Source organism: Suricata suricatta, chromosome 3 (genome assembly GCF_006229205.1).
Source record: "Suricata suricatta isolate VVHF042 chromosome 3, meerkat_22Aug2017_6uvM2_HiC, whole genome shotgun sequence".
NCBI lineage: Eukaryota > Metazoa > Chordata > Mammalia > Carnivora > Herpestidae > Suricata > Suricata suricatta.
Window position 1 is genome coordinate 147,958,913 of NC_043702.1, and position 17,646 is coordinate 147,976,558.

At 53.7% G+C, this 17,646-nt stretch overlaps 2 protein-coding genes across 3 annotated transcripts in view; both read left to right on the forward strand.

The window, feature by feature from the left end:
• The window catches only part of RNPEP (arginyl aminopeptidase), a 21,252-nt gene extending 12,215 nt beyond the window's left edge, over positions 1-9,037 (forward strand). The window contains exons 5-11 of one of the 2 annotated variants that reach the window (XM_029935459.1): positions 747-982; positions 4,067-4,180; positions 4,934-5,046; positions 5,197-5,305; positions 6,306-6,530; positions 7,365-7,507; positions 8,465-9,037. In XM_029935459.1, the coding sequence (XP_029791319.1) occupies positions 747-982; positions 4,067-4,180; positions 4,934-5,046; positions 5,197-5,305; positions 6,306-6,530; positions 7,365-7,507; positions 8,465-8,623 (1,099 nt within the window). In that variant the 3' untranslated portion in view covers positions 8,624-9,037. The remainder of the gene's footprint in view (positions 1-746; positions 983-4,066; positions 4,181-4,933; positions 5,047-5,196; positions 5,306-6,305; positions 6,531-7,364; positions 7,508-8,464) is intronic. The other variant, XM_029935460.1, reaches the window with a different exon arrangement.
• A 1,790-nt stretch (positions 9,038-10,827) lies between these two features.
• Positions 10,828-17,354, forward strand: ELF3 (E74 like ETS transcription factor 3). Its single transcript, XM_029935461.1, has 9 exons — positions 10,828-12,514; positions 12,907-13,077; positions 13,428-13,649; positions 13,836-13,922; positions 14,158-14,280; positions 14,473-14,562; positions 14,700-14,816; positions 15,646-15,841; positions 16,545-17,354. The coding sequence occupies exons 2-9, from the start codon at positions 12,915-12,917 to the stop codon at positions 16,657-16,659; spliced, it is 1,113 nt and encodes a 370-aa protein (XP_029791321.1). The 5' UTR covers positions 10,828-12,514; positions 12,907-12,914; the 3' UTR covers positions 16,660-17,354.
• Positions 17,355-17,646: the final 292 nt, after the last annotated feature.

The window sequence follows — 17,646 nt, forward strand, 5'->3', positions numbered from 1 at the left end:
TTTTCTCCAGGCCAGAGTTAATAGTAACTCTTGTGTTCTTTAACCCCCTTTATTATCTGTGTCTTAAGTTTTTAGAAGACCCTTTCAACAAACATCTGCAGTGCTTTGTTTAAATTTCTCTTTATAGAGGTGGGAATATGCTTCTTCCCATGAGGTATCTGTGTGGGGAATATCGGTCTGACTTGGAACATTGCGAGGCCTGATCAATAGCAACAGGCTTAATTTCACATGAGCAGTAGTAGCAGAAGGAGATGCCAGTTTCCGCCTCTCATGGCAGGAGCCATGCAACGTCTGCCATTTCCTTACTGTGACTGCGTCATCCAGCAAGGCCAGTGCGGCTCCCAGCAGGGGGACTTTGTCGACGGACCTTTCCCAGTTGCTAAAAGCAGTCATATACTCTCATTCTTTTTTGACATCTTCAGACTGTAGCCTCCTCAGATAAAAGGCTCTGTTAGGTCTCCGTGACCCTGAGTGGGCCACCAGTGAGCTGACTCTGCCCATCCCCTGGTGGGAAGGAAAACGGGGAGCAGGGCGCAGGGAGCCGCCTCCAAGGGAGCCACGGGATACCCCAGCAAGCTGGCCAGGGGCCTGAGGAACCTGGGTGCAATCTCAGCACAGCGCCCGGCACTGTCCACTGTCTGCTCAGTGGCTGCGTCGGTTAAGACTGAAGGTCGTGGCCGAGGAGGCAAGGCAGGGTCAGCCCCGGGGAGCCGAGGCCTGTCTGTGACCTCCCACTTTCTTGGCAGGTATGACCTGCTCTTCATGCCCCCATCCTTTCCATTTGGAGGAATGGAGAACCCTTGTCTGACCTTTGTCACCCCCTGCCTGCTAGCAGGGGACCGCTCCTTGGCTGATGTCATCATCCATGAGATCTCCCACAGTTGGTTTGGGAACCTGGTCACCAATGCCAACTGGGGTGAATTCTGGCTCAACGAAGGGTTCACCATGTATGCCCAGAGGAGGATCTCCACCGTCCTGTTTGGTAAGCCAGCTCTCGGGTGTCCTCCTTCTCCTAGGGGCCCGATTCCTTAGCCTGCGAGCCCAGTGGGGTCTCCTTTGGAGTTTAGGGACACAAGTGGGCCTGAGGGGAGGAGCAGTAGTGCAGAAAGTTCTGGTGAGAGGCCACAGAGGGCCAACTCTAGACAAACGTTCCTTCTAAGTGCACGCTCCCCACTTCGTTGTGTGTCACTCTGTCAATAGGCACAGTGGGAAAAGGGAATCTGATGAACTGCATGTTGATTGAATGAACTGATAGGGCCCCTAACAGTGAAAGGACCCCCTCATCGAAGCCGATGTCACACCTGATGCTCTGTTCTCCCAGCAGCCGGGCCACCCCTGGGGAAGAGTAGCGCAGGGCTCTCCACCCAGATAGCTAGTTAGGTTTATGAATGACTCAGAGGCGCCTGGTTGGCTCAATCAATAGAGCATGCAACTCTTGATCTTGGGGTTGTGTGTTTGAGCCCGACGTTTGGTGTAGAGATTACTTAGAAGTAAAATATTGAAAATAAATAAGTAAAAATAAAAAGTTTCTATCAATGAATCATAAGACCATTATAATAATACCTTCTGTTGAACACCTGCGTACCGGCTTTGTCCTAGGCACCTTGTTAAAAATACATCATTTAATGGAGCGCCTGGGTGGCTCAGTCAAGTGTCCAACTTTTATTTTTACTTAAAAAATTTTTTTTAATGGTTTTTATTTATTTTTGAGAGACAGAGACAGAGCGAGCAGGGGAGGGTCAGAGAGAGAGGGAGATACAGAATCTGAAGCAGGCTCCAGGCTCTGAGCTAGCTGTCAGCACAGAGCCCGATGCGGGGCTCAAACCCACGAACCATGAGATCATGACCTGAGCCAAAGCCAGACACTCAACCAACTGAGCCACCCCGGCGACCCAACGTCCAACTTTAGCTCAGGTCACGATCTTGCGGTTCATGGGTTTGAGCCCTAGGTTGGGCCTGTGCTGACAGCTCAGAGCCTGGAGCCTGCTTCAGATTCTGTGTCTCCCTCTCTATCCTTCCCCTGCTCACTCTCTCTCTCAAAAATAAACATTAAAAAAATAAGTCATTTAACAATTTTACTGTAGCCTGAGAAAAGAGATATTATTTCCATTTTATATAGGAGTTCACTATGGCTTAAAAAGTATAAGAAATGTGCCGAAGCCACTTAGCAGGTGAAGTCAGAACTCCAAATTGAGCCTACGTGGGCTTTTAAAATCTTTTCTCAACATTGTCTCATTATTGAAAACCTGCTGTAGATCAGATACTGTAAAAAAAAAAAATAACATTTATCATTCTTATTTCTCACATCAAAATCTCTTTTGATGTACATGGGAAAACACACACAATGCATTTATCCAGAATCTCACTGTGCGGAGATAATGTAATATATCCTTTCGAACACTTTTCTATGCATGTATGAGAATCATCAGTCCTTAAAACTGCCTTTTTAAAAAACTTAATAATTAAGTTAAACATTTTCCCAACTCATTAAATTTCCTTCTATAGCTGCATGGTATAGACACTTGTTAATTTATTCAATCAGTCTTCAATTGTTAGGTTATTTTCAGTTTTCCTAGTGAAAGAATATTTTGACAAATATTTTTATACCTAAATGTTCACACATATCTCAGATGCTCTCAATAGAGTTAAATTCCTAGAGACATAATTTCTGGATCCAAACATTTTATTTTTAAAAACAATTTATTTATTTATTTATTTATTTATTTATTTTTGAGAGACAGAGAGAGACAGATCATGAGCAGGGGAGAGGCAGACACGGAATCGTAAGCAGGCTCCAGGCTCTGAACTGCCAGCACAGAGCCTGACGTGGGGCTCGAACCCACAAACTGTGAGATCATGACCTGAGCCTAAGTCGGACACTCAACCGACTGAGCCACCCAGGGGCCCCTGGATCCAAACATTAAAGGCTTTTTAGCACACATTGGCCATTGCCTCCCAGAAAGTTTGTGCAAATTTACACTTCCATCCAGAGCATATGGAGCAAGAGGCTATTGGTGAATATCTGAATCCGCCTCTCAGAATCCCGCAAGCAAATATTACCACCCTCCACACCTTCACACACATGAAGAAATTGAGGCTTAGAGAGGTTAAGTACCTTGTCAGAGCACCTTGTGAGTGGCAGAGGTGGCTGGTTCAAACCTGGGCTCCTTCCCCTCAACCATCCCCTCAGGCCCTTTGAGAACCAGACGAGATGTAGAGACACTTAGAAAAATTATGGGTGACTGTTTACCTTGTCTGACAGAAACAGTCAAATGAATTTTTAATTTTTTTATTTTTTTAGTGGCTCACATTTTTTTTAAGTTTATTTCAGAGAGAGAATGAGCAGTGGAGGGGCAGAGAGGGAGAGAAAGAGAGTGAGAGAGAGAGAGAGAAAGAGAGAGAATCCTAAGCAAGTTCCACGCTCAATACAGAGCCCAACACAGGGCTCGATCTCACAACCATGAGATCCTGACCTGAGTTCGTATCAAGAGTTGGAAACTTAACTGACTGAGCCACCCAGATGCCCCTTTTGTCTGTTCTTTTTTTTAAGTTTTTATTTATTTATTTATTCTTAAGTGAGCGAGGGAGGGGCAGAGACAGGGAGGCAGAGGATCGGAAGTGGGCTCTGTGCGGACAGCAGAGAGCCTGATGCGGACTCAAACCCACGAACCATGAGATCATGACCTGAGCTGAAGGCAGATGCTTAACCGACTGAGCCATCCAAGGGTTCCCCCTTGTAATATTTTTATAGAAAACCAAATTAATATCTCTAGAAATAAAAATATATTGATAGGGAAAGGTAACAGAGGAAAAGGTGTGAGATTCCCTCATCCTTGTGTGCGGGGGAGACAGCCTGAGCTAACCAAGTCCTCTCTTAGGCCGGAGCAACAGGGAGCCAGGAGCCCAGTCAGGTTCTCTGTCACTGACGCTTCTTGCCCTGGGATCCCAAGGAGGGTAAAGATATTAAGCCTCAGTTATCTGTCATTGTTCTTGTGGCCACAAGGGGGCAGCAACTTGGACGTGGTTTGTGTTCAACCTTGAGATCTGAACTTTCTGTTTGGCCCAGGCTCCGCGTACACCTGCTTAGAAGCTGCAACTGGCCGGGCTCTGCTTCGACAGCACATGGACCTCACTGGCGAGGAAAACCCACTCAACAAGCTCCGAGTGAAGATTGAACCAGGTCCAGGAGCCTCCTCTGACTCTCCCCTCCCTGAAATTGAGCTTGGAGCCTCAGATTATTTTGAGCTCCGTGTTGATCAGTGCACACCTTTAATACTCTCCTTGGGAAGGAGGGGTCCTGCAGAGCTCTTTGTAGCCATTCCCTGGCCTCTTAGCAAGTCAGACTTGCGGTTTTATGGATTAAATGTCAGCCTTATTTCATAGAGGATATGAGTGAGCACCCAGCAAGTCAGATGACCTGTCCAAGGTCATGTGTTTTTATTTTCTAACATTTTTCCTTACACCCATGTGTGACTAAGCTAAAACCTTTTTGTACAATTTAAGCTCACGTTCCTTGATGCCAATGACCATGAAAATGAACTCCTTGTGGGCTGGTAATTAGTTTATTTTGGTCTAGAACATTCGTAGAAACAACCAGTTGTTCTGGGAGGGGAGGTTGTGAGTGCAGGTGGTGACCAGTAGAAAAGGCCCTGTGCTCGGTCCTGGGAGTCCACGGGACCTTCTGGAGCAGAGCAATCCCAGGGATAAGAAAGCGTGCCAATTCCTCTGGGAGGCTGCTGCTTTGTCCTCTTATTAGGTCCATAGTTAGGGACGCTGTAAGATCGACTTTGACGTGGTTTGAGAGAGGCCAAGATGGTTCTGGAAACACTCCTGGCCACTGAATTCTGATCTCTTCCATAACTACCCTTTGAATCTGGAGCTGGAGAAGAACAATGAAGGTGACAGGTTCCAAGTGTCTGCTTTTCTCTGCTAGGTGTCGACCCAGATGACACCTACAATGAGACCCCCTATGAGAAAGGCTTCTGCTTTGTCTCCTACCTGGCCCACTTGGTGGGTGATCAGGATCAGTTTGACAATTTCCTCAAGGTACAGTCAACTCGGAGATGTGGGGTGAAGGAGGACACGCCGAGAAACCAGCTGGGCCAGAGTACGGGGTAGAGGCAGGGCCCAGAGGGACAAGGGGTTGGAGGAGAACCCCAGGGACAGAAGGGCTGAAAAGTACCTCCCTCCTTGCAGGCCTATGTTAACGAATTCAAATTCCAAAGCATCTTAGCTGAGGACTTTCTAGAATTCTACTTGGAATACTTCCCTGAGCTGAGGAAGACGAGAGTGGATACCATTCCAGGTGAGCAGAGGAGCTGGCCTACAGGCTTCTAGAAGACAGTGGGGGATCATGGGAAGACTAAGCGGGGGTGGGAAAGCGTTAAACTAGAGTCACGTAGTAAGTGGCAAACATCCCTTATTCCATGAGGATGGCTCGCTCCCCTCCTCCTGGCCTCACTTTCTCCACTTTGTTTCCTCGATTTCTCCTCTCTGGCCTCATTTTCCTCATCACTGCACGCACACAACCAAATCCCAGCGGCAGCCCTGATTTCAGCTGGGGAGACACTGCTTCCTAAGAGTAGCCAATGGCCTCTCGCGGATGAGGCAGCCCACTGGATGTACCCCCACTTCAGGCCGTGCCGACCCTGAGTCAGTCCATCATTGGGCCCGTCAAAGCAGCTCCCCCTCTGACAGCTGTGACCAGTCAGGCCGGGAGCACCTACTCTCTACCTGGAGGCCCACACTTCAAGGTCATGAGAGTCTGTGGCTAATGAAAGTTAATAATTACTGAGTGCTTACTATGCACCAGGCAGCATGCTAAACTCGTAATGTGTATTTGCTTATTTAATCCTCGCCACTTCCAACTAGGGGCCTCCTACCCTCCCTTTTATCATTTTATGGATAAAACTGAGGCACGTAGAGGTGAGGTAACATGCCTCTGGCCTCCCAGCTAGCTAATGGCAGAGCGGAGATAGGAGCCCAGGCAGCCTGGTCCTAGAGCCCAGGAGCTCCCACACCGTGCTGTCCTGGTCTTCCGCAGGAGAACCTGAACTCGACTGACACTAGGAAAGCATTCCTCCACTCGGTTCTGACAGCACAGTGTTCACAGTGTTCATTTGGAGCAAAAACCACTGTCACAGTAGAAAAGGGGGCAGTCCAGTCTGACTAACAGTCTAGGTCTCAGTACAAGTGGATCCAACTGGAGCACATAGCTGTGTGGGGCGGGGACAGTAGGTGGTTGGCAAGTCGTTTGGGATGGACGGAGGCCGACAGCAGCTTGAAGTCTTCCTTCTACCAAACAGGTTTCGAGTTTGATCGGTGGTTGAACACCCCTGGCTGGCCCCCCTACCTCCCTGACCTCTCCCCCGGGGATTCGCTTATGAAGCCTGCTGACGAGCTGGCCCAGCTGTGGGTGGCCAGGGAGCTGGACATGAAGGCCATTGAAGCTGTGACCATTTCCACCTGGAAGACCTACCAGCTGGTTTACTTCCTAGATAAGATCCTCCAGAAATCCCCTCTGCCTCCCGGTAAGAAAAAGTGGGGCAAATCAGCGCGGTAAATCAAGATTCCTTGTGTACAGAGCTTTGTTTCAGGGGCTAGAGGGAGACTGGGAGGGAAGCAGTTGCATTGCCTGCCCCTAGGCACCTGCCAGGTGTTAGAAGTGGATGCAGGCTCTCCTCCAGGAACACATCACCAGATGATGTTAGTCATACATGCAAATGCCTGGGGGAACGGAATAATAAAGCCTTGCCTTCCCTGAGGCCTGGGGGTCTGCAGGTAATTCTTCTGAGCTCTTTGCATCTGAGGTCTTTGAGTTCTCCTAACTATTCTGAGCGCAGCCTGTGATGGTAACCCCCAGCTAATGGAAAATGGACTTGAGCACAATTAGGTCACACGGACGCTAAATGCTGGGGCTGGGATTTGGAAGCTCTCACCCACTAATGCTATGTTGCTGCTCAGCCAGAAATAACAGTCACCCAGGGGTGTTGTAAAGAGAAAAAGTGAAAGCCGGGGTGACTTAGCCATTGGTGGTGGTGGGAGGAAAAATGGGACGCAGGGCATTTTAGGGGGATTCCTATGCTTTATTCCTGGAGGGCGAGCGGGCTGGCAGCAGAAAGTCTGTAATTATATTAAGAGAAGTTTGATGGAAAAGCCTTAGACATGAAGGTAAATTTGAGAATAGGACATTACCCTTTCAGAGCATAAGACGAGCAGGATGAGCATAGAATGGGTGGCTGGGAACCTCCTTGACGTCACTCCTGGTGCCCCCAGAGTGCCTATGGGCAGACACATGGTGGAGTTTGACCTCTGGCACATGGATCTAATGAAACAGCCATTAAAGACCTGGTTCCACTTTTCAGGGAATGTGAAAAAACTGGGAGAGACTTACCCAAAGATCTCCAACTCCCAGAATGCGGAGCTCCGGCTTCGATGGGGCCAGATCGTCATTAAGAATGACCACCAGGAGGATTTCTGGAAAGTGAAGGAATTCCTGCAGAGCCAGGTGGGTGAGCCCCACCTCCTGTCCCCCTCAAGGCACTCATGGGCTACGCAGCCTATGGGTAGAGCCCCATTCTCTGCCCTTCTCCTGAGCAAAGGAAGAGAGAGGGAGGAAGGGAGGGCGGGCAGGAAAGGACCTCTGGAGGGAGAACCCTGATCAGTCTTGTTCCTGACTGTGGCTGGTGGAGGTGTTGTCCTGGGGAGGGGGGTGGGGGGCAGGGAGCAGCCTACAGGGTTGGGGAGCCTTTTCCAGATCACCTGGTGAGCTCTGAGGGGTAAAAGCCAGTCAGAGCTCACCCCAAACCGAGAACAAAGGTAAAGCAGGACTGGAGGGCTAGTCTTGTGGGGAGGGGCCTGAGGACCGGAGAGATGAGCAGAGGGTGAGATCATAGGTTCCTGCTTCCCGGGGAAGGCCGCGAAGGGGCCTACCATCCAGGGGCTCAGGCGGCAGCAGGAGCCTGCCCCGCAGGGGAGCAAGGGGGGCTGGGTACAAAATGGCGCCCCGACGCCCACATCGGTTTGCAACAGGAGGTGTGCTCCTGTCTGCAGGTGTTCTGAGCCCTCCAAGGGCTTCTCCAAGCCTCTGGAGTTTGGGGACTTTGTGATGTGGCTGTCTCACGCTGATTGTGGGGTTCCTTGCACTTGACCGGAAGTTGGGCCTCACGTGGCCCTCATTTTTATGTGCCACTGCCTTTGCTACCAGCTCTTAGCTTGGTGGCTCAGCACTTGGAGCCCCATTGTGGCTGCCCTCCTCGTTTGCTTTTGTTGAGTGTAGACAGCCCTGTGCTCTCCTGGACTGTGAAGACTTAAGATCTGCCCGCATGGATCTTTGTCCCCAGTAGGATGCACTGCTCATCCCAGCACTGATGCCCGCATCCCTTTTGACACCGCTCCAGTGGCCCAGGGCAGGGGCGGTGCAGACTCCCTGCTTAGGCCATGCGTGTGCGTGCGTTTCTTGCAGGGGAAACAAAAGTACACCCTCCCGCTGTACCATGCGATGATGGGGGGCAGCGAGGTGGCCCGGAGCCTGGCCAAGGAGACCTTCACGGCCACCGCCCCCCAGCTCCACAGCAACGTTGTCAACTACGTCCAGCAGATCGTGGCCCCCAAGGGCAGCTAGGGGCTCATGGGCATGCCTCCGCCTCTTCAGGATACCGTTCCCAGATTCCAGTTCTCCGGTCAAATTCCTGAAGTTGACACACCCTCAGAAAAATCTGTTCTCTGGCTTGGTGGCTGTGACTTCTGGGCCTCTGTGCTGGTGGGAACGTCTCTGGCTCGGAGGTCCCCAGACCAGAGAACCTTCCAAGCCGGCTGCTGGCTGTGGTGATGACAGGCAGAATTCTCCCCCATCCCCACTCTCCGGGAAGAGCAGAGAGGGCTTTCTGGTCCTTTCTCTTCCTTCCTCTTCCCTCTCCTCTCCTTTCCTTTTCTTTTCTGATTCTTGAAGTACTATGCAAAGGGCTGCATTCTGGAAATTCTTTTTTTTTCCCCAGGTTTAATCATTATTTTAATAAATCTTTTTAAGTGAAAAGTATTTAAGTTGGAGTTACAACCTGAGTGAATGAAGTTTCTGCTTCCTTACGTGCCCACTGTGGGCAAATGTTCTGAGAAGGTCCTTGGGTCCTTGGGGGCGCCCCAGGGGCTGACAGTGCTTCCCCTTCCTTAGGCTCAGGAGGTAGGGGTCCATACATGCAGAAATGACAAAATACAGGGCAGTTTGGATGTAGCAAGTGAACTTCATTCCAGTTCCCTGTGAAGGCAGCTAAATTACCTTCTTGTGGTGCCATTCCTGTTCCTCTGTTCCACTGCTTAAAAAATGTGTCATTTAGTGATTTTTCTCTGGCCTTCTCCCCATCCCTGGGGCTACACTGGGCCTCCCCTGCCTTTGATCCTGGATAAGTATTTTAATGGTGTGGTCATAAATAGAGTCTGCTCAGAACTTTCTGCTTTCCTGGTTTCAACATGGGGATCTAAGCAGTTAGCAGCTTAGGTTTGGGGTGAGGGGTGAGGGAGAGTCGTGAAGAAATAATTAAATATATTGAAGCTGCCTTTCAGGCACAGGAATACAAGGACACTCCTGACCGAGTCTCCATTTGTGGCCATGTCCTTGGCTTTGAGGTTATCCATTGAGGCCTCCCTTCCCCGCACAGGGGTTGGGAAAGAAAACAGCGTCGCCACTTAAATAGATTTGTTCTTGCCCTTAGCCAGAGTCAGGGAATGGTGGTGACCAGGTGGCAGGCCGGTGAGGCCTCTGTGCCCTGGCACACCCAGAGCTTCACCAGCAGAGAGAGAACTTTGGGTCTGAGGAGAGGGATTTGGAGGCCCAGGGCTGGCAGAGCTCCTGGAGGCCCTGACACTGATGGCAGACTGTCTCCACAGCTCTTCCAGGGCTGTTCCTGGTGATATGCTCCAGGCAAGGATGATTTTAGGGCTATCCAGGTGCCCCGCCTCCTCCACAGCTGGGGGTCTGACCTACCGGTTTTGAGACCAGCGGCTGTCTTCCCTGGTTTGCATGAGAACGAATGACATGAACATTCTAGTAATGGTGATAGAGGAGGGTCACCGTGGAAACAAACAGAAGGCTGGAAGGTCTTCCTCTGACAGCTGCTCTTGGACCCCAGGAACTTCGTAAGCACGGGGATCCTGAGCTGTGTCGCCTGCGCTGCTCACCACCTTTGCCACCCAATGGTCCTGCTGGATGTGCCTGTCCTTATATAGGGCTGGGAGGGAACGCTCTGGCCATCCCATACCCGAGAGACACTGCAAGTTCATGGAGACGGCCCAGGGGGTCTTCTTGCCATTGGGAGGGAAGGCCTCTGCCTCCTACTCCATAGTTCCTCTGACCGCTCTCCTAGAACCTTCTCCCTACTCCACCTCTGCCCTCAAACTGAAGTCTTAACCACCTACCATCCATAATGACATTACCTGCTATTGAGCTACCAAAGGCATTAATACTTGGAGATGCAGTGCTAGCCTATGGAGATTCCTTATCTCAGCCCCATTTCTTTTGCAAAGCCCTGTGAAGGCAGATTCTCTCTACGTCCTTCTCATCCCACCCTCTGGAGTCTTAGCCAGGTGTCCTCCAGGGCAGGGGAGCATGTGAGCAGTCTCGGGGCCAGAAGCCGGTTCTCCCACATTCCAGGGTGAGAGACTCGGTAGAGGGTGTGCCCGCCTCAGGCTCCTTGGGGGTGGCACCCTGAAGGGCTGCAGGGAAGAGCCCCAGGCTTTTCTGCCACCCCCAGGCCTTCTCGAGGGGGCTCTGGACCCTAAGTTCCTCTCCTAGGCACCCTGCAGTTTCAGGGACAAAGATTCCTGGAGACAGACTTCTTAGTCCTCTGGCTGTAGAGTTAAAGGCAGAGGGGGGGGGAAGCAGTTCTGGAGGTGGAGCTACCATTTGTTTGAGTAACCATGTCACCCACTGAGGCTAAGCTTGGTCACGAGCCACCCAGGGCTGTGGGATTAACAAAGAAAGTGAAGGAAGAGATACTCATACCCTGTATGTTAGATGCATATAAAACTAGATCTGAAAGAGATCTTATGGATTATTAAGTCCAAAAACCCTTGTTTTTACACATGGGGAAACCAGCAGACTCACACTGGGGTCACCTGGTCACTTGAACAGAAGCCTCCTGCCTCCTCCACGTCCCACACTGCCTGTGCTCAGGGTCTCCAGTGAGGTTTGCATTCATAGACAGGACCACAGACATGAGGGACTCACTGTTCGGGAAGGTGGGGCCAGGGTCTGGTCAAGCAGCTGAGCGGGAGGACCCTGAAGCCAGGATACACAAGGTGTCTGGAAAGAGCAAGCCAGTGGGTGGCTGACTCCGCCCCACCACTTTCCCAGCTCCGTGTGGCCTGGGCAAGTCGTGAAAGCCCTCGGAACTACGGTTTTCTCATCTATGAAATGGGAGCAATCCTACATTCCTACAGTGTGTTTGTGAGGATTGAGTGGAGACTATGCTACAAGAGCCTGGCAAATGGTAAATATTGAGCGTTCCCTTTCCTTCATGGAATGTCGTGACCCAGGGAGTCAGGCTTCTGGCCACTAGAGGGTAGCAGACGGGTACTAGTCAACTGGATCGAGGGTATGGAGCTCAGAAGGGAGACCTGACAGAGAAATAAACACTGCCATGCGGATTCCAGCACCTGCAGCAGCCCCGAGGCTCCGAGGGCTCGGGCAGGGGCTTAGGGACAGCCAGGCCTCTCCAGAAATGGCTGCAGCAACCCTGGGGTCGGCAAAGCAAGCCAAGACGTGACCCCCCAAAGTAGATGCCAGTGGGGCGGGTCCTATGGGGACTTTGAGGACATTGGGGCCCTGAGGCTAGACTGGCAGGCACAGCCCCCACCCGGTATGAGCCCATGAATATTGCCTAGATCTGGAGCGGCTTCCAGCCCAAATCCTGTGTGTGGTAGGAGAACTCCCTGAGCCATACTCTCTGGTCTCCCTGGGCCCTGTTGTCCCCTCCCTGGGGACCAGCAGCCTTCTGACCCAGTTCTACTGGGTTCCCTTCCCCCTTCCCCTCACAGCCCATCCCTGGCCTGGCCCCCCAGAGGAATTTCCTGCGCCTGGAGGACGGCCGAAAGTACAGATGCCCACCCCAGCGACGCTCCTGCCACCCGCCCAGGCCAGTGCCCTGTGCCCAACCCCAGAGGGTGCGGGATGACAGACTCTGACAATCATTAAACCAGCTGGGCCTGATTTCCCAGCACCGCCTGCTAGGATCCGGGCCAAGTGGCACAACATATGCAAATCACCTGGGGCCAGAAGCCCAGTCTAAAGGCCAGGAAATCCCCTCCGTCCAATGAGCCACCAGCTCAGGTTACCGCCAGGCGCACTATAAAGGCCTGGGCTCGGGGGAGGAGCTCCCACAGGCCTCTATTTAGGGCCAGTGGCGGGGGGAGCGCGGGCCAGACACCTCGGAGCTACCTGTGGCGGCCTTTAGCCTCCTGGATTCCTCGCCTGCTGTCCCTTAATCCTGCCTGCCTGCCACACCCACACCGCACCACTCAGGTAGGACCCCCACCTGTCATTTTCCCCAGCCTGGGTCCTGGGAAACTCGAGAGGAGTCAAGTGGATGGGTAGGTCTAAACCCACCCACTACAGCTCCGCATAGTAGAGCCCCTGAGCAGGAGTGTAGGGCAGTGGGGGGGAGGGACAGAGTGGCCCGGACTCTTCCATTCCCACTCAAGGACCCAGGTGGACTGAGCGGGGGTGCCTAGCAGGAGGCCCGGTGCCCACACTGTGCTCAGAGATCTTGGAGGCCTTCTTGAAGAGATGGTGTCCGAAGAGATATTGACCTTCATGCCCCCCTTGGGGCTCCTTCTGCCTTAGGCTTGGCTAGAGCAGGAGAGCTAGAGGCAAGGGGAGGACCCTGGCCTCACCAGCCTCCACTCTCTCCCCAGGTAGCCTCATGGCTGCAACCTGTGAGATTAGCAACGTCTTTAGCAACTACTTCAGTACTATGTACAGCTCGGAGGAACCCGCTCTGGCTTCTGTCCCCGCTGCGGCCACCTTCGGGGCCGATGACCTGGTGCTGACCCTGAGCAACCCCCAGATGCCACTGGAGGGCACAGGTGGGTCTCAGCAGGTGGAATGGGGAGAGAGAGAGAGAGAGACATCCCTTTAAGAGCCTGTTAGATACATGGAGATCTCAGGCAAGGGACGATGGTACCCCCAGCAAATTCCAGCGCTAGGGGCCTGGGGTAGCTTTTAAGAGGCTGAGGTGTTGGGGTTGAGGGGCAGTGCTCAGCTAAGTGAGGTGCTGGGTGAGGGTGCTGTAAATCCTGGCTCCCGCCCCTCCTCCTGGGTGGCTCCTCTGAGAGGTGGGGGGGGATTCACACAGAAGCCCAGATGGGCACCAGAAACGGGCTGTGAGGGACCCCGTGGCTCGAACTAACCTGACACTGTGCCCGGCCCCTTGTAGAAAAGGCCAGCTGGTCGGGGAAGCAGCCCCAGTTCTGGTCAAAGGCCCAGGTTCTGGACTGGATCAGCTACCAAGTGGAGAAGAACAAATACGACGCCAGTTCCATTGACTTCTCACGGTGTGACATGGACGGGGCCACGCTCTGCAACTGTGCCCCCGAGGAGCTGCGTCTGGTCTTTGGGCCTCTGGGGGACCAACTCTATTCCCAGCTGTGGGACCTCAGTGAGTCCAGGCCGCCTCCTGCCCTTGTCTCCCCCTCAGTTGAGAGCCCTCACCCCTAGGCTGAAGTCAGCATGGCTGAGGGAAGGGCCTGGAGCCCCAGGCTGGTGGGCACAGATAGAGAAAGAACCCCTGAGGGGAGAGGGGACCCTGCGGTGCCAGCCTGACCCCTTCTCTCTTCCTTATCAGCTTCCAGCTTTCCTGATGAACTCAGCTGGATCATTGACCTGCTGGAGAAGGACAGCATGGCCTTCCAGGAGAACCTGGGCCCCTTTGGTGAGAAGCCATTTTCTCACTCCTTCCCCTAGCTCGTCCCATCCCATCTCTTTTCTCACTCCTTCCCCTAGCTCGTCCCATCCCATCTCTGCCTCGCCCCAGAGCACTAGAGCTTGACCCTCTGTCACCAGACCTCTGTCTCCCCTGGCTAGAAAAACAGCAATTCATTTGACCTCTGGGGAGCTTAGTGTCCCTGCCTGTCCTGAGCTCTGTCTGAACCCTGACCTCTTCCCAGACCAGGGAAGCCCCTTCAGCCAAGAGGTTCTTGAGGAGGGCCGGCAGGCCAGCCCCTACTTCCCCGGCAGCTATGGCACTGGGGCCCCCTCCCCTGGCAGCTCCGACGACGTCTCCACTGCAGGTGAGCACCCTCCTCTGGGCCACAGCCTCCCTTTCCCCCAAATGCACCTGAGCCCTTGGTTCTCAGCACTGGAGCCCAGGCTTTCTGGGGAAAACGGGGGCCAGCTGGGTGGCATGTCCTGAGACCCTCAGTAGCCCATGTGCTGGAAGCCTGGGCTGGTAAGGGGACTCACTCTGACCCCGCCTCTCCTAGGCACTGGTACTTCCCAGAGCCCCCACTCCTCAGACTCCGGTGGAAGTGACGTGGACCTGGATCCAACTGACAGCAAACTCTTCTCCAGGGGTGAGTGGAGGGGCCTCCTGGCCCCCATGGGGTGTCCCAACGGGCAGTGCCCACAGGGGGGCTGGTCCTAGGCCTCATCCCTGTTCTCCAAGTCCCCTTTCCCTTCCCTTCCTGACCGTCCACCTCCCCTCTCTTAGACGACTTTCCTGACTGTAAGAAGGGGGATCCTAAGCACGGGAAGCGGAAACGGGGTCGGCCCCGAAAGCTGAGCAAAGAATCTCGGGAGTGTCTGGAGGGCAAGAAGAGCAAGCACGGTGAGCTTCTGGGGTCACCCGCTTCGAGCTGAGTCCTGGGAACGGGTGGACGCTGCTGGTGCTGTTTTCTCCCGTGTTCGCTGGCCGTCCACGTGCTGCTCCTCTCTCCCACCATCATGGCTGTGCACAGGCCCAGGGCTGTGTAGTACTGGTCACCACCTAACTGCAGAGCCTGGGTTGGTAGCCCTGGAGAGGAGGGGAAACTGAGGCTCCTGGAAGAAGGCCCATAGGACTAGAGCCCGGGTTATCTGCCCACCCACTCCAGTTCTCTCTGGTGGGTGCTGGGAGGGCTCAAAGGGTCATGGGGGGTTCAGGCAGAGGACTGTGCCCCAGTCAGCCACTGGGAACCACTGGGAACCACTGGGCGATGGCCCTGAGCTCCTTCATGCCTCTGTGCTTTCGTGCATGCATCTCCCTTCCCCCCCACCCCCCACTAGACCTGGCTTGCTTCTTGTCTTCAGGGGCCTATTTTTTCCAAGAAGCTGTCCCCTCGTCCCCCAGGCTGGGTCCAGCTCCCTGGCCCTGTCCTCTCCAAGCTCTCATCGCCTGTTTGCTTTTTAACAGCGGCCCCCACTGAACTGTGGGCTCCTCAAGGGTGGTATGTGCCTCAGTCACTCTCCTATCCCAGCCAGACATTTGCTCATATTTGAGTGAGTAAAACATCTGGGCTGTGTGAGACGTGGTCCCCATCTAGTGGGGAGAGGCAGGAGGGGACCCACCCTGGCATCATGCGGGCATCCGTAGGCCATGTGCGGGGACAGGCAGGGCCCACCGGCCTTGGCGGAGAGGGGTCATCCTGGACTGCTGACTGATGCACCTGGCCTTGCAGCCCCCAGAGGCACCCACCTGTGGGAGTTTATCCGGGACATCCTCATCCACCCGGAGCTCAATGAAGGTCTCATGAAGTGGGAGAACCGGCAAGAGGGTGTCTTCAAGTTCCTGCGATCAGAGGCCGTGGCCCAGCTTTGGGGCCAGAAGAAAAAGAACAATAGCATGACTTACGAGAAGCTGAGCAGAGCTATGAGGTGAGCAAGGGGCTGGGGTCCTCGTGACCCGGCCAGTCCCTGGGGGACCTGCTGATGCTGCCCGGGACAGCTAGCCGGTGTTCCCATGGTGCTCTCCCTGACCACTGCCACACTCTGGCAGGTTCGTGTTCCGTACAGGGAGGACAATAGCAGTGTCTGCTACTTCACGGCCTAAAGGGCGGTATGGAGAGTAGGCTGGCGCAGCAAACACCACAAATTTTCTGGGGCAACGTTTCTTCACACTTTCTGCAAGGTGTTGGGCTGAGGAAAGTTCTCCGTGGTGAAAAAAGCATGAGCCAAGAGCAGGCGCCCCCCCCCCCCGCCCTGAGTCTTGGCTCCCCACTTTTGAATCGATGAAGTTGCTTGTCTAGACCTGAGTTTGCCCCTGAATTATGGCTAAGGTCCCTTCCAGCCCTAAAATCTTGTGGTTTCATGATCAGCCCCAAAACATAGCCATAAAATCTAAAGGAGAAAGGGTAAAAACCAGGTGCTCTGGACACAGTTCTAGGCCAGAGCGCCACGAGGCACTTCGTCCTTGCAAGAGAGAAGAAAAGCTACAGGAAGTGGATCAGGATCCTGTTGCTCAGGCTGGAACCCAGGGGGACAGGTCACCAGAGCCTAGCTGGGCCAGGTGGAGGGTATCCGTGGTCCAAGGCTGATCCCTGGCCGGGTACCTCTGACCACCCTTCTCCCCCACCCCCAGGTACTACTACAAACGGGAAATCCTGGAGCGGGTGGACGGCCGGCGGCTGGTCTACAAGTTTGGCAAAAACTCGAGTGGCTGGAAGGAGGAAGAGGTTGCTGGGAGTCGGAACTGAGGGTCCGACTAGACCCAGGACCAAATGCACGGACTTGAGGACTGCGGCCTCTCCCGGGAAGACCAGTGGGCCCCCCCGCCTTTGGGCATGCTCTGGCTGTGCTGTGGAGACAAGCTGAGGCTCCGGTGTCCTGTCAGCCATCGTCCTGGATCCGGGGCTTGCAGCCTCTCCTCTCTGCCCTGTTCTTGGAATTACAAGCCCTGGGGCTTGAGGCGACCTGTCTCACTGACTTGTCTGCAAGTGCAGCTTCTTCTACCTGGTGCCTCCTCAGACCCAACCCAGACACCAGCCACGGACAGCACCTTCCTCCTCCAGATGCCTGGACTGAGCCGAGGAGGTCAAGGGAAGCACCAGGGGTGCTGTGAGAGAGGGGACGGGACAGAGTCCTCCTGAACCCACGTTCTGGACTGCCTTCCACCTCCGTGCTTGGACTCCGCAGGCAGGGGTCAGAGCACTTCCTAATTTATGTGCTATAAATACGTCACATGTACATAGAGATCTATTTTTTCTAAGACATTCCCCTCCCCGCCCCTTTCCCACCACGTGTTAGTGGCCAGACTTGACTATTCTAGGCCCTTGGCCAGGCCAAAGAGGGGCAGAGAGATGCCGGGCCCCTCAGGATGGGACTCCTGGCTCCTTTTTCCTGTGAATGGAGGTAGAGACCTCCAATAAAGTATCTTCTGGGCTTTTTCTAACCTTTGTCTTAGCCACCTGTGTACTGAAGTTTGGGCCTCTGGATTGGATAAGGTCATGGGGTTGGAGGAGGAGCCAGGGCAGGGGACTTACTGGGCTAGAGGGTGATGGCAGAGGCCAACTTGCAAGGTAGGGGTGGATTTCCTAGATCTGGAGGGTTGGGTTTACCCACCAGTTGCCTGGGGGCTGGGAGGAAAGCCGAGGAAGCAGGCAAGGCAGTTGAGGGCAGAGAAATCTTCCCAGGGTTCCTGCAAGCAAGGGCGTGAGCTCAGCCTGCTCAACGCTGGGCCAGTT